At 51.4% G+C, this 15,432-nt stretch overlaps 1 protein-coding gene across 1 annotated transcript; it reads left to right on the top strand.

Moving 5' to 3' along the window:
- The first annotated feature begins 202 nt into the window (after positions 1 to 202).
- On the top strand, positions 203 to 12,548 carry KIAA1210 (KIAA1210 ortholog). Its single transcript, XM_032592074.1, has 6 exons — positions 203 to 253; positions 2,011 to 2,119; positions 3,812 to 7,549; positions 8,559 to 8,710; positions 10,751 to 10,856; positions 11,918 to 12,548. Exons 1-6 carry the CDS (start codon positions 203 to 205, stop codon positions 11,974 to 11,976), a joined length of 4,215 nt encoding a protein of 1,404 aa, XP_032447965.1. The 3' UTR covers positions 11,977 to 12,548.
- Positions 12,549 to 15,432: the final 2,884 nt, after the last annotated feature.

The raw sequence follows: 15,432 nt of genomic DNA, 5'->3' as shown, positions 1-15,432 counted from the left end.
ATTTCCGGCACGCAGAGCTGCCTCGTTTCTTTTCTCCCACTCTCTCCAGAGCTCCTTTGAGCCCTCACCTGGACCCGTCCACTCACAGTCCTTGACCACATTTACTATGATAACCTCTCCCAGCGGCGCTCAGCTGCCCATTGGTTTTAGCACCCCAGCCTCCCCGAAGGCCTGTTGGGATTCTTCAGCCGCTTGACACAAGATGGCTTTAAATCCCCGAAAGCAAAAACAGAAGAAGGACATTCAAACGACTGTGAGTCCTTCAAGAGGCCTGGGACAGAAACCCTCATATCGTAAAAGAATGGGTTCCAACCTTCACAAACTGCTCTTGGGGGAGTGGTATGATTTGGGGGATCCATACCCCGAGGAGGGATGGTAAAGTCAAGGGCACTGTCCCAAACTCGACACCCCGCCCCACCCCCGAGAGGGGAGCGAACCCGCGTGCGGAACTTCCATAAGAGGGACTGAAGAAAGCGGACACAGTGACCTAAACCCCAGAAACTGGTGGGAATTCCCTCAGCCTTTCTTTGTAGAGGGCATTCAACCGTAGCCCAGATCAGGTTTCTTTCAATTATCATTTTTGCAACGTTTCTTTAGTTTTGAGAGAGCACAAGTGGGGGAGGGGCAGAGAGAGAGCTCAGCTTGGACACCTCAATTTAGCTTCAGAAAGAGAACAAACTGTGGGTTGAAAGAAGAGGTGGCAGGACAGCAGGTCCGGGGGGCCCTCTGGTGGCCCTGAGAGGATCTCCTTGGTTGTCGAGCAGAAGGGGACTCATCCCTGTGCACTAAACCCTATTTACGTGCATCGTCGCCTGGACACCTCACCACAAACCTAGGAGATGGGGGGGGGGTGGTGGCCGAGGGAGAGTTAGCGTGAACCTCTGACTCCCTTCCTTCTGCATGACCTAATTAAGAAAACGCCTGGGCATCGGTCTCTAAGAAGGTCAGCCCGTCTTCTTCCGTGCGACTCTCCCTGACTCGTGGGCGAATACGAAAGGGTCCGGGATCATTTATGACACAGAGGCTGCTGCCACCTGCTCCTTGCTCTGGAATCTCTTGGCTTTTCTCCTCACCCCCTGGCTTATAGACGTGGGTGTAGAGATTTAGAGATAGACGTGGACACAGAGATTTCAAGAATAACTGGCCGAGGTCACACGGTGAGTAAATAATGGAGCAGAGACTTGAGCCCGGGTCTACCTCACCTCATTCACTCACCAATAGATTACTTTGACCTGAGTCTGTCTGCACAGGCACTTCGAGTGAGGGCGTCAACGGTAACACACTTGATACATCAGATCAGCATCGGTATCAGTAATAGATCAGAGGTACGTCCATAAAGGCTCGCACGGAGCAAATTTCGGTCACCGCTCGGCACGCTGCTCCTCTGACATTTCCAAAGCTGCGCTGTAATCATCTGTAAACCCGGTTTATGTTAAACCAAGCCCAAGCCTTTCCGCATAAGGGCTGAACCCTTCGTCGTGTTCTCTCTTCTTTCCCAGCAAACCTCCGATCCTCTTTGCTTCCTTGGAGCTGGAGAGGCCTGATTCGTGCTTTCACTAAATTCCCTGAAAAGAAGCCGAACGGGCTTTGAATTTGGCTCCCAGGTCGGGTGCAACGCATTTGGGAATGCCAGCGTCGCCAAGAAGCTGGTTGCCGTCCGGCCCAACAACCACGGCTGCAGACTGACGGCCCGGTAGCGTGGTTCGGCGGCTCCCGGGGTTAGTTTTAGAAGGTTCCCTGCAGCACATCGCTCAGGGGTCAGAAACTTCGAATTCGCGTGACTCGCTTCCAATAGGTAAAATGATCACTTCCAACAGGGAAAAGGATCAGCGGAGGATGAGTGCCATTGGACATGATTTCTATGGTTAATGGTGTCGTTATGCTCCCAGCTGAGCCATTTGGATATCAAGGACTTTTTTTTTCCCCCTGATGTTACCTTCTTTGGCAACCACGCAAGGGTGGGTGGGAAACCCTTCAGTCGGGTTCGAGCGCTTTCTTTCCCTCTTTTAGGTGGAGCCAAAACAGGGGAAGCCAGGCGTTCCGCTGGTGTCTCAAGAAGAGCAGAGTACAACGACATCCCAAGAAGCTGTCCAAAAGAAGCCGAAAAACGACAGTGCAGGTTGGCACATCCTTACCCTCATTCAGAAATGTGTATTAGGAGCTTTATGGCACAGGGCTAGGTGACAGGAGCTGTGGAGTGAGATTCAGCTAGGCCTGCTGCCTCCGGTCCTCGGAGAGCATTCAAGTTCAGGTGCACACCAACGGGGTCCAGGTTCCTCCATTGAAACTGCCCGGCTAATACAATTGCCCCTTGTGGGGGATTAAGGTAAAAGATTATACCCGGATGTCTATTTTATCTAAATGCGTTTCCAGCCGGAGATCTGGGCAGCTGTGGATAGGTGTCCTTGACAGCCGGCACCTACCAAATCCCCCAAATAACAAATACCACTGGGGTGAAAATCTGTGTGTGTGTGTGGGGGGGGTGGGGGGGGTGGATGGGGACGTTGGTTGCTGCCGATGGCAGCCTAATTTCAAGCAATACTCGATACAACAAAATTCTAGCTCCACAATTAAGTTGAACAGGTATATTTTTGCCACAAAGGATTTCCCCGTGTGGGTTCAAAGACAGGAGATCCCTAGACACATTTCCCCATGAAAATTCACAAAACTCATCTGCAGGAAGATGGAGGAAGAAGGAGGAAGGAGGAGGAGGAGGAGAAGGAGGAGGAGGAGGGAAGAGGAGGAGAAGGAGAAAATGCGATGAAAATTAAATTTACTTCTTTCTTAATCTTTTTCTCCTATTTCTTATTGCTTAAGTTTTTTAACGTTTAAAATTGTTTTAATGTTTATTTATTTTGGAGAGAGAGAGAGAGAAACAGAGAGCGACAGAGCACGAGTGGGGGAGGGGCAGAGAGAGAGGGAGACACAGAATCCCAAGCCGCCGAAGTTGGACGCTTAACCGACTGAGCCACCCGGGCGCCCCTCATATTTATTTTTAATAGTTGTCCCTATTGTTCAAACATGTATGTCCCTCATGTTCAGGCTTTCCAAGAATTGCTTTGCATGTGCATGACATCAGATTGATTTAATACAAGAGAGTAAAAAGCAAAAGAAAAGGGGGCCGCAATCCTACCTCCCAGATGACCCCCTGTTGGCACCTTGCTAAAAATTAAAGCGACAACTGCACATGATATGGAAATTAGAATTAAGTAAAAAATCTAAATACTAATCAGAAAGTGAAATTCCCCTTTGCCCGGCCCCAGTCAGTTTCCTAAAGGGTAATGCTTGTTACGGGTTCAAACCCGGGTGGCTCAGTCAGTTAAGCGTCTAGCTCTTGACTTCGGGCTCAGGTCGTGATCTCACGGTTCGTGGGTTTGAGTCCCCACATCGGGCTCTCTGCTGTCAGCGTTGAGGCTGCTTCGGGTCCTGTGTCCCCAGCCTCCCCCATCTCTGCCCCTCCCCCCCTTGCACGCCCTCTCTCAAAAATAAATAAACAGTTTTTTTTAAATCTTACCAAAACCATTGCCTTTTATTGTGTCTCACGCCTCCTGGTGGACCAGACTACTGATTTGATGTTGACGAGCCAACGTTGTAACCAGTTCGCAAAACTGGGATTTCACTTTGGTGTCAAAATTTCCAGCTGCAGAGGCTGACGGTGACCAAGGGGCTCCCTTTCTTCTGAATAGCTTCGTCTTTTAGCCTGAGGAATTCAGTGGTACATAGGTACCCATGGGGCCGGGGCAGAATAGTCTTATTTTAGGAAGTCAAAGGCCCATATGGTTTTCTTTTCCTTGTGTCCTCTTTGGTACAGGTGTCTCGAGCCTGGAGCAGAGCAAGAAAACCGAAACTCCGGATGAGAAGACAGCAGAGCAGACCTCAAACCCAGATGCTGCTGGCACTCAGGGCTACCTGTCGACGACGGCGTTTGGAAGGCAATGTGCAAGGAGAGGTCCCGGTGCTATAGGAATGAGTGAGAGTGGGCTCAGAGGAAGAACCTTCAAACAGTTTTCTGTCTTCTCTGCGGACCTCTCTCTGGAGCAGTCCACAACTCCACCGGCCAAAAGCGTGACTCCTCAGGAGGGACTTTCGGATACAGATGGCCTGGGAAAGAGAAATACTGGGATGGATTTTAAAGCTGGAACCGCAGCAGGAGCCCAGTCTGTACCCGAAGACGTGGAAGGGTCCACGGTTGGTGACCCATCAACATGCCGTGAGGACGGGGCCCCGGGAGCCAACAGACCAGAAGCCATGGCTTCTCTCTCGTCAGCGGCAACCGAGGCCGAAGCGTTTAAGGATCCTTCTCGCACCCAGTCGGGGAGGGAAGAAGCCTGCAGCTCCGATTTGCAAGGTATCCAGCTGAAAATGGAGTCAGGTCAAGATACTCCAACTGTCTGCAGAGAAAAGCCCCCTGGAAAGTGTCTCCCGGCCTTCACAGCTGGTATTTCGGCTCCGCCAAGTGCTTTGGCAAAGAGAGGCGTTTCTGTGGAGACGCTGCCTCTCAGGAGCCTTTCCCCGGCCATGGTGAAGTTCCAAGCTGAAGAAGAGTCCTCTGATTCCGAGAGTTCTTCAGAGGTGGGGGCTGGTTCTGAGCAGGTGCCTCCCAGGCCTGCTTCCCAGCAGGAGAAGCCCAAAGGTGACCAAAAAGTCTTCCCCAAACCAGGAAGTTCAGCTGTGGAACCGAGCCGGCCCGGGCAGCAGCTGGCTTCTAGATCCCCTTCCTGGGCCGTGGCGCGGCCCGAAGCTGAAGAGGCCTCCTTGGATTCCGAGACTGTTCCAGAGGACGAAGACACCTCAGAGCAGCAGGTGCGTCCCGGGCGCTCTCTCCAGTCGGCGGGGAAGCCCGACCGTGGCCAGGAAGTCTTCACGGAGCCCAAGAGCTTCGCTTCCAAGGTCTTGGGGGAGCCCAAAGTGTCCACCGAGTGGCACAGTTACGCTGACAAGTACAAGAGTGCTGACCCTTCCCGGGCCTGGAAGGAGAAGCCCAAGGACCAAGGAGGAACCCCCTCAGTTTTGAAGAGCGTACTTAAGAAGCGGGATGTTTCCATGCAGCGGCTCGCTCTCCAACAGCTTCCTCAGTCCTTCGCGAAGCCGGCTGTTCAGCAGCAAGTGTCGTCCGGCCCGGTGAGGGCTTTGGCACAGCGGGGCAGCTTTGCAGAGCACCTGCTGCCCCAGTCCGGGACGGGCGCCAAGGCCGAGCAGCAAGCCTCTGCGTGTCTGGAGAGCACTGCCAGGGACTGGGGCCTCTCCCTGGAGCCGCTGCCTCCCAGGACCTCTTTGAAGCACCTGATGAGGCGTAAAGTTGGGCAACCGGTCTCCAAAAGTCCAGAAATTGCCATGACCCCAGGGGTCAATTCCGCGGCCCTCAAATGTCATTCTAAGCCTCCCCCGAAACCCACGGCGGGGGATGCATTCCCTCCAGGTCCAGGGCACGTGTCTGTTTCGAAGCAAGTGCTGCCGCCCAAGGATCCTTTCTGGGCCCTGCTGAGATCGGTAGTTGAGGAACAAGTCCCCCCCGGTGCGGAAAGTGCTGTGGTTGAGAAGGACGCTTCTATGCAGCCGCTGGTCCCCAAACATCAGTTCCCCAGGCAACCTGTGGTCCGGCGACAAGTCTCTGTGAGTCCGGAGAGCGCTGCAGCTGAGGGGCGCGCTTCTGGGGGGCCACTGCTCCCCAGACATTCTGCTCGGCCCCTGGTGAATCCTCAAAGCCAGCAGATCTCAGAGAACGCTGCGGTCAAGGGGGGCACATCTGCCTCGCTGCCTCGCGGAGGCCCTTTCCAGCCCTCGGGGAGGCCCAGACTCCAGGCACAGACCCTCCCCCCCGACTCGGTGAGTGCTTCTGAGGGCAGCGGTCCCGAGGAGAAGATGCCTCCCCCACACACCTCCCGGGCCTGGGTGAGCCCCAGAGTTGAGCAAAAAGCCTCCTCGGGTTCAGCGAGTGCTCCCGCAGCACGGAGCACTCCGGTGGAGTCAAAGCCTCCCAAAAGCGCTCTGCAGGCCTGGGGCAACCGTAAATCCAAGCAAGCGGCCTCCACGGGTCTGGAGGGCGCTGTGGCCGAGAAGGGTGGGTCCAAGGCGCAGCCCCCCCCCAGAATGTCTTCTCAGTCCCCGATGAAACCCGTGGGGAAACAAGCAGTCTCTGCAGGGCCGGAGAGCGTGGCCGCCAAGAAGGAGGCTTCTGCAGAACCACTGCCTCCCAGGCAGTTTTCCAGGTCCCTTGCGGGACACAAAGTCCAGCAAATATCTTCAAATTTTGAGAGCAATGCTGCCAAGGGCGCCGTCTCCGGGAAGCCACTGCCTCCCAAGAATCCTACCCAGGTCTTGGTCAGGTCTAAAGTCCAGGAAATGTCCTTGCGTCTAGAGAACAAGGCCCTTGAAGGAAACACGTCTAAGAAGTCACCAATTCCTAGATATCCTTCCCAGTCATTTGTGAAGTACATGGCAGAACAAGTCTTTTCAGAGAGCCCCGCGGCCGAGCGGGGAATTCACACGAATCCCCCATCTACAAATCCACCTTCCAAACCTTCGATGAGGCCCGAGGCCCAGTGCCAAGTCTTCTCAGGTCAGAAGAATGCCAACATGGGGGGAGGCATTTCCTCACAGCTGCTGCCTTGGAAAAGCCCTTTACAGTCCTCAGGGAGGCCCAAAGACCCCAAAGAAGTCTCCTCGCATTCGGAGAGCGCTCCTGCGAAGTCGAGTGGTTCAAAAAAGCAGCCGCCTCCCAGATACCTTTCCCACGCACTGGGGAAGCTTGAGTACCAGCAATATGGCTCCCTGGTCTCTGTGAGCGCTCTTGAAGACAGGAAGAGTTTTCAAGGCAAGCTGCCTTCTGGAGGCCCTTCCCAAGCCAAGAAGGGGCCTGAATCACAACCACATGTTTCCTCAACAGGCTCAGCGAGTGCGCCTGTGGGGTGGAGTTGTTCTGAGGAGCCCCTGCCTCGCAGATCCTCCTTCTGGGCTTTTGCAGACCCTGAACATCAGCAACAGGTTCCTTCCGGTTCCGTGGGCGCTGCTGCTGAGGGAGCCATTTCTGGGAGCAATCCTAGCAGCCGGTCCGTACCCAAAGGCCCGGCTTCTCCACACGGAATCAAGAAGCGTAGCCACAGCTCTGAAGACCTCATTAAGAATATCCTGGCTTCTGCTGCGAAACCCGTGAAGTTCACTTTTGCTCCCGCCAGCCAAACATCCACTTCCGGGGTCACTTACCCTAAGAAGGAAGTTGTCAAGAGCAGTGATCCAAATAACAGCCACTCAGACGTGTCCACCACCGAGGCTGATGTTGAAAACGTCTTTGGGATTCGAGTGAGAAAAATCCCTACCTCGGACAAGTTCAAGGATGAGACACAAGATGACCGGACCAAGCTTTCTTCACTCTCCCTGGGCCCAAAGTCATTTCCTATATGTAAAGGGAAGCGAATCAGAAGAAGCGCTTCCCATGGGTTCCTGGGCACCGCAGAGCACCTCATCCCAGGATATGAGTTTGCAGAGAAGCAACAGGACAGGCCCAAATCTGAAATCATAGCTGGGAATCAACCCGCTTACAAGGTCCCAGGTGAGACTTTCTTTTTCCAGAGGGCAAGTACCGAGTGGAGGGGAACACGAGAAATCAAAGCCTTGAACGGGAGGAAGTCTGTTCTAGCCTGGCCGGCTGAGCTGATGCTCCGATGGGGCTGTCTTGGTGCATTTTCTGAGCAGGGTGGTGCCCCGTTCTAGATGAATGGACGTGGAGATGGTCAGTTGTGAATCTTCCCGTTCCCGAGGAGATCCAGCCATCTGGACAGCTGTCCACATTCTGTGACGGACACACGACCACCTCCTTATTCCTTCTCCCCTGACCCTCTGTACACCTTACCCTGAGGTGGAATTGTATACTTTTCTCCAAATACTTTCACACGTCCTATGCTCCGCCCACGACACCGTGGGGATTTTCAAAGCCAACTCATTAGTAGAGCGCTATGGGCAGCCTCTCAGCCCGAAATCTTAATTCACTGGGAATGTTCATAGTTCCTTAGCTTCTTCACACCCCTGACATGCCTAAGAATCCTGAGCTAGGTGGTCTTTGGGGCACTGGTCTCTCTCAAAGCCTTTGTACCTTCAGACTGGCCACCACATACTCTTGAGTAGGCCCGTAACCCCACCCGTGGAGCCACCCACTTGGGTGAGGGACCATAAGGCTATGAGGTATCCCTTGGGGTTACAGGAATGACATCAATAGCCTGAGCCCCTGGCCTCTGGGGAGTTTTCGCAGCCCACCTGGCAACCACTGTCCTCCCCTGACTTGGGGACAGGAAGAGGGATGGACAAGGGAGGGAAAGGGACCGGTGAGAGGACAGTGTGCAAATGTGGAGGTACAGCCTCTTATCTTCACAAGGAGCTCCTGCCTTTGCCAAGTTGTGGGGATGGCACAGAAGAAGGGGGCCTTTCCTGTGTGATAGCTGTTTTATTTTCATCTGGCAATTAATGAGGATCCCACGTGGTTACGTTATCGTGGGTCGGCCCCAGCCTGGCCCGAGACGCTGCCTGCCTCACTTCGGTTGTAACTACTTTCTTTCCTTTCTCAGGAAAGGCTCCTGGTCGACAGGAATATTATAGCATCTCGGAGCCGACTTGGATAACCGAGGTAAAGGAGAAGCAGAAGAGTTCTCAGGCCCTCCTTCCTAGGAAAGAGCCGAGAACCAAGAACAGAGCCACGATCAAAGAGCCTTCACGTGCGGTAGGGTGTTAGAACTGGTTGACTAAGCTTGCATTGGGAATTTGGCCAAGCGGGCAGCTTCCCACCTCTGTCGGTGCATTAATCAAGGCCGGGAGGCTCTTCAGGGGGAAAGGTCTTGCCTTGGACTCCTACAATAACGTGTCCTGCTGGGGCGCCTGGGTGGTTCGGTCGGTTGAGCGTCTGACTTCGGCTCAGGTCATGATCTCACGTTTCGTGAGTTCGAGCCCCGTATCGAGCTTTCAGCTGAAGCCTGCTTCAGATCCTCTGTCTCCCTCTCTCTCTGCCCTTCCCATTCTCTCTCTCTCTCTGTCTCTGTCGCTCTCTCTCTCTCAAAAATGAATAAACAAAAAAAATGACATGCCCTGCTTTATATGGTCTTAAAGGGCTCACGCAAAGTAATTAATACAAAAGGGTTCTGTAAATTCAATCCTGTCCTAAATATTATAGAGCAGTATTCCATGAAGTCGGTTGAGAAGTGAGGAATAAATCATAGAAAAGGCTATAAATGGACTCCAACTAGCCATATTTTTTTTCCATGTAACATTTCACTTCTGGACACCTTTCCATATCATACATAGCAGTTTACCTTATAAAGGCAATGTTTGCTATTTGGGGTTTCACATCTTGCTTTGGTTTGGTGTGGCACCTCCTTATAGGTTAGAAGAAAAGTTACGTGATGAGCTAGACTAATGGTCCCACATGCGGATGGGAGGTGATGGGACAGTGTCTTGCTTTCAGTGTCCCATTTGCAATGTCTTTGGAGGTGTTGGAATGAGAAGCCCTCTTGTCGAAACTGTCAAGAAAACAAATCAAATTTGCATATCAAGAGATATATCTACGGGGCCCCTGGGTGACTCAGTCGGTTAAGCTTGTGAGTTTGGCTCAGGTCATGATCTCTTGGTCTGTGAGTTCGAGCTCTGCATCGGGCTCTGTGCTGACAGTTCAAGGAGCCTGGAGCCTGCTTCAGATTCTGTCTCTCTCTCTCTCTCTGCCCCTCCTCCACTTGTTCTCTCTCTCTCTCTCTGTCTGTCTCTCAAAAATAAACATTAAAAAGGGCACCTGGGTGGCTCAGTCGGTTGAGCGTCCGACTTCGGCTCAGGTCATGATCTCGCGGTTGGTGAGTTCGAGCCCCGTGTCGGGCTCTGTGCTAACAGCTCGGATCCGAGCCTGCTTCGGATTCTGTGTCTCCCTCTCTCTCTGCCCCTTCCCTACTCGTGCTCTGTCTCTGTCTCTCAAAAATGAATAAATGTTAAAAAAATTTTTTTTAAAAGAAACATTAAAAAAAGAGATATGTTTAAGGTCCTGTACTTGTAAGTGCTTCCTGTATTTGTTGACAGATCACGTTCAGATCTGTTGAACTCTGCTTTAAAGAGTTTTTTTTTTTCACCTTCCATCATTAGTATCTTTGTGGGAACAGGACCATAGAGGGGCCAAGTCCACCTTAGTTAAAGCTGTTGTCAGGGGGAAATGCAGTAGGGTGTATAAACCCATTCGTTGAGACCAGTTGTGCAGAGGTTCGTTTGAAAAGCTTCAACTGTATAATTCCGAAAAGACTCATGGCTACATCTCTTTCTAATGCGAAGAGTGCAAGGCAGATGTCAACAGTTTGGCTAAGTGAGATCCTATGGAACTCCCTTCCATTCGCTGACAAGACCCATTTGTAACCGCCACGTTCCGTCAGCTTGCCGGTGATGTGCTTGGGAAAAGGTTGTTCTCAGGTTAAATAATCATGTTATTTTAAGCATAATTAAACCATTTGTGGGATTAGAACAGCCTTTTTCTTCCAGATCTCAAAGGTGGTAAACTTGACCCAGCTCAGGTTTTGTGAACCTACATTCTGAACCAAGGTCTCCCAGTGCTATTTCCTTCCTTCTCTCTCTCTCTCTCCCTCTCTCTGTCTCCCTCTTTCTCTTTCCTTTTGACTAATGTTGAACTCATACCCGGGACGAGGCTTTGCCCCTTGTGGTTTTCTGAATAAGTGATTGGCTCTTTTCCACGTCAGGACTTACAAGCCTTTCATTGTCGTTTTTTGTATTAAAGGGAGATCTCTTAGAAGATGAAAACCAACCAGCAAGTAGTTTTACCTTCAACGTCAATAAACAGGAGCAGATGGCACTGAAGAAGCTACTTCAGCTTACCAAAGGAGGTAAAAACATACACCCTCTCCCGAAAAAGGACCCTGGCAACAATCCACGCCTTCCTTTTCTCACCCCTCCCCGCCTTGCCCCGAATCAGGTTCATGATTCTCAGGGCTCTTCCATTAGGTGCAGATATTAGCTTGTTTTAGGCAAATCCAGTTATTACAACCACTCTAAGTCCACTGTGAAACTTCCAGAGGGTCTTCCGGTCTCCTACCTCATCGAGGACGCTGTTATAGGCACCAAATTGTGATCACTCACGAAAATGTTCCTGTGGCTGGTATTCAGGAGGAAAGAAGCAAAAGCTACTTTCCAGTTCATGGGAAAACAGTATTTTCTTGCCTCCTACAGCCCCAATGGCACTTTAATCCACTGTGAAGGCCCAGTGGTATTGAATTGTTCCTTTTAACTATTTTTGTTTTGATGTTTATTTATTTTTGAGAGAGAGAGAATGCAAGCAGGGGAGGGGTTGGGTGGGGGGGACTGAGGATCCAAAGCGGGCTCCGCGCTGACAGCGGAGAGCCCGATGCGGGGCTCGAACCCGTGAACCGCGAGACCATGGCCCGAGCCCAAGTTGGATGCTTAACCGACTGAGCCACCCAGGCACTCCTGCTTTTAACTATGTAAAACGCCTGTTTCTCCACCTTCTGAACAAGATGTGAGAAGTGGGGCGATGTCAAAAGCTGAGAGAGCACTGGGCTGGGATAGAATAGAATGCGGTCTCATCGGGACGCCCGGGTGGCTCCGCCGGTTAAGGATCTGACTCTCGATCTCGGCTCAGGTCATGGATTCACTATTCGTGAGTTCGAACCCTGTGTCAGGCTCGGTGCTGGCTGCACGGAGCCAGCTTGGGATTCTCTTTCATTCTCTCTCTGCCCCTATCCCACTCGCGCTCGCTCGCGCGCTCTCTCTCTCTCTCTCACAATAAATAAATAAAATTAAGAAAGAATGTGGTCTCATCAGTAGAGTTGTGTGCCAGGGGGATTTTCTTTTCAGCAGGAGCAGGGGGGGGGGGGGAGGGGGGGGGGTGGATGGATTTGTATTGAATCATCTTTGTCCTCTCCCTTAGTCCCTTTCGTGAAGAATTTGACGAGCAATTTAGGAAACCATGGTCTGGCCACGGAATAGTAGGACCCAACATTAACACCAGTCCGGTTTCTACTCAAATCTGTGTCTCCCGAAGCAACCAAATGTGTGATTGCTTAAAATAAAGAAAGAAAGAAAAAAGAAAGAAAGAAAGAAAGAAAAGCCTTTGGCGATTCTAATGTGTAACCCGCCTTGAGAACCACGGGTTGAGTCTAAGCCACTAAGTCAGCGGTAAAGCGGAATGAAGAGATAACATAACTATCTGCTTCCTCTCCGGTCTCAATTCAGAAGTGCAAGGCCATCCGGTAACAACAATCGGCCGAAGATTGGCAGTGACAGCTGTAGGTGTTTTCTCTCAGGCCTTCCCATGCCCAGGCCCCTGTGGCCATAGCCATGTAGATTTTGTCCCTTCGACATCCCACCCGGGGCAGTGCACATGCGCTGGCTCTTAGAAGCCAGAGGAAAGCTGAAAGGAGGAAGAACCATACTGCTCTCCCATCGACGTAGCTCCGTGTCTCTTACCGCGTGTGTGTCATTTGCTGTGGTTCTTGTAGGATTTGAAGATGAGGGGACGTTCAAGAGCTCGCCGTGGGAAAAGGAATCCAGCGCTCTTCCACTCCCCCAGCCATGCTCCAAGAGCCGGTACAGCCGAGGAGCCAGTCTAGTTCTCCGTGGCCAAGAAGAAAGCCAAAGCTTGGAGCCAGGAGCCATATAACAGAAATCACGCATTGAGTAGTTCCTGGGTGGAGAGTCAACATTTCAAATGATAATCGCCAAGCGCTATATGAAGGCCAAGTCGTGACTGACGGACTTTTAACCATTTTTCTTCACTAAGCAAAAGCGCCTTAAGATGGTAATTCAAGCTAATAACCGTTAGAATGCAGCCAATGCCATGAATGCCTAACCTTCAGTACAGTCACCGCCAACATCTGAAAACCCAGCATTTCCTCTATAAAAACGATGTAAAAATGTTTGCACTGCCATAGGGTGGGGAAATCTTGAACGTTGGACAATGTGCGAAATGGCCAGATGGCTTGGCCCAAGGATTGGCTTTTAGGTTTTATGAGCCTGGTTGAATGTTTCAGTTCTTTGGTTCCTGCTCCAAGCTTTGCAAAGGCCCCTAGAGGAGATGGTGGAACTGAATCTCCGAGGAAAATTTTGCCCAGCCTGTCCTCCAATTAGCCGTTGCCCTTTGAAGCACCGCCCTTGTATCCCTGGGGCTCCCCAGTGCCTGCAGCTTAGAGCTCCCTCTGTGCACATGTCCCCATGTCACAGGTCTGGTAGCCGCGAACACCTCCCACTGAGACAGAGGATTTCTTGGGGATTATCGTCCTCCCTTAGATGGTTAGTTCATCAGTGTTTGACCTCTTGCCCCAATGCCGCTGTGACTCTTCAGTTGCTGAGATATGTGCTGAATGCCATATAGATCTTGTTTTTGAAGCACTGAAGACCCAATTCAAAATCCTACAGACGCCAAAAACCGTACTTTCTATCAGGCAGATGGGAAGCCTTCCCGGAGGAAGTCTGGGGCCCCTGGAGAGCTGTCTTCTCTCTGGCTCTGGTTTTAAGGTGGAAACCTCCACGTAGCCCAGTTTCCAGTCTCTTCTCCTCGGCAGCCTCTGTTTCACGAGATTTTAGCCCAAAGCAAGACCACAACCCCAAAGCCATAGAACAGTTCACTTTCTGCCAACTGGAAGCCTTAAGTAATTCCATCCGCCTAGCCTCTCTCTGTCCTCATTCCTGGAGGCACACACCTCAAAAGTCACTCGGCTAGACAGCCCCCACCTCCCCCCAGTGAACCACTCACCCTAGATCCCTTCCTTCCATTCCACCCCCCCCAAACACACCGAACACTAAGGGAGAGCTGCTTTTGGGTGCCTGGGCCGTACCTAGCTCATTTTCTTAGGAGACCCAGAAGTGTCTTCTCGGTATGCCTTTTACTGTGTCTGCCTCTGTCATCACGGGGCTGCTTTGCTTCAACAGAAATGTAAGCCTAGACATCTAACTGTGTGCCTTTAAATTCAGAGTGGGGCACTGCCTCGTGCAAAAACAAAATTCAGAGAGGCAGTGAGGTGCCAAAGTGAATTTAAACCCTCGATGCTTGGTTTTGCTGGTGATGGCATGACGTGACCTTGTACAATCATATGCTGGATTTTGCATTTTCTTTATAAGGCAACGATTTTTCCCGATACTGTATCTTTGCCGTTCTGATAATGCTAGGTTTCTGATTGGTCGGGTTTGATTTCCTTTATATTCCCATAGTGAGCCGTTTATTTAGGTGGATGTGCTTTACCCAGTGACCCTGGTACTTAGCTGTTACACCTCCTTACCCCCCTTCCCTCAGCGTAGACCACTATTAGCTCGTTCTCACTCTGAGAGCTCTCCATTAATCACTTCTTTTCCACGGTTAACAAAACTCTGTTTTTAAGTTAAGAGGTTAAGGTTTTTTTTTCAATGCATAGATGCGCGTTCTGAGAAGTTTTCAGCTTCTTTTAGCATTCTTGACTTTTATTATATACGTGCAAAGCAAATAAATTCAATAAAGCCTATTCGGTAGTCTGTCTTTGTCGCGTGGGGAGGGAAGTCGAATAATGTTATTGATAACTCAGAGCTGAGAGCTGTCCGAGAAGCAAAATGTTCTTAAGAGGTTGTGCAGAGCACAGAGGGCCTCCACGCAGATGTGCCCAACCAAGCTGATGGCCTCCAGGTGGGGGCTTGTATGGGGAAGAAATGGTATCGAAGTTTTGCGTATAAATACCTGCTGTTGGGGGTGACGACAGGGGGTAAGATGGTTGGTGGATGTACTCCAGCCAAGATTAGGGACTAGATCTACGTCTTGTAGCAAGATGGGCTATTAGAACAAGTGTTTTCAGAAGCGAGGGGCCCCGTCGTGCACAGGTAATGAAGTGTAACATGGACCGTAGAAGGGAAAGGGGTGATGGACGAGGATATTTACCCTGGACCTCCTGTAGCATTTATGGCATTTGCAGTTGTCAGAAAAAAAGTTCAGGGGGGGAGCCACATACCATATGTTTATAGATTTAAATCAGCACGTTTTATTGAATGGTTTCTCTCCTTCCATGACAAACGTACCTTCCTAATGACCTGAAAGGGCCAGTTGGGATTTGGAATTCTCGGACCCCTCTAAGTTCTGCTCCGATGGTGTAGGTCTTCCTGCCCCACCCCCACCCCCGCCATCTCCTGTTCCAGGCACACGACCCCCTGTCCCCTCGGGCCTGCGAGCACATCCCTCAGCTGTGCAGTCAGCAGCCCCCGCCCCCACCCCCCACAGAACAGCTCCAGGAGGAGCGCGCAGGCCCTGGCAGCAGGCTTGGGACTGTTCCGGCTGCCCCGGGGCCTGGAGCATGGGCAGTAGGGCGTACCCCTTGTCCCCGTGGACTCAGGTAATGATGACAAGGCATCTGGGCCTCTGTCTCACCCCCATGCGGTTCTAGCCATAAGGAATACAGGATAACGCATTTTAAAAGCTCCTTTAAA

The sequence above is a fragment of the Lynx canadensis genome, chromosome X (assembly GCF_007474595.2).
Source record: "Lynx canadensis isolate LIC74 chromosome X, mLynCan4.pri.v2, whole genome shotgun sequence".
Taxonomy (NCBI): Eukaryota; Metazoa; Chordata; class Mammalia; order Carnivora; family Felidae; genus Lynx; species Lynx canadensis.
The sequence above is the reverse complement of the archived record's forward strand: the minus strand, read 5'-3'. Positions and strand labels throughout refer to the sequence as shown.

Coding starts and splice junctions, on each gene's coding strand:
- KIAA1210 (XM_032592074.1), top strand. CDS start 203: ATGGCTTTAAATCCCCGAAAGCAAAAACAGAAGAAGGACATTCAAACG. Junction 254..2,010: donor AGAAGGACATTCAAACGACT/GTGAGTCCTTCA, acceptor TCCCTCTTTTAG/GTGGAGCCAAAACAGGGGAA. Junction 10,857..11,917: donor ACTTCAGCTTACCAAAGGAG/GTAAAAACATAC, acceptor CCTCTCCCTTAG/TCCCTTTCGTGAAGAATTTG.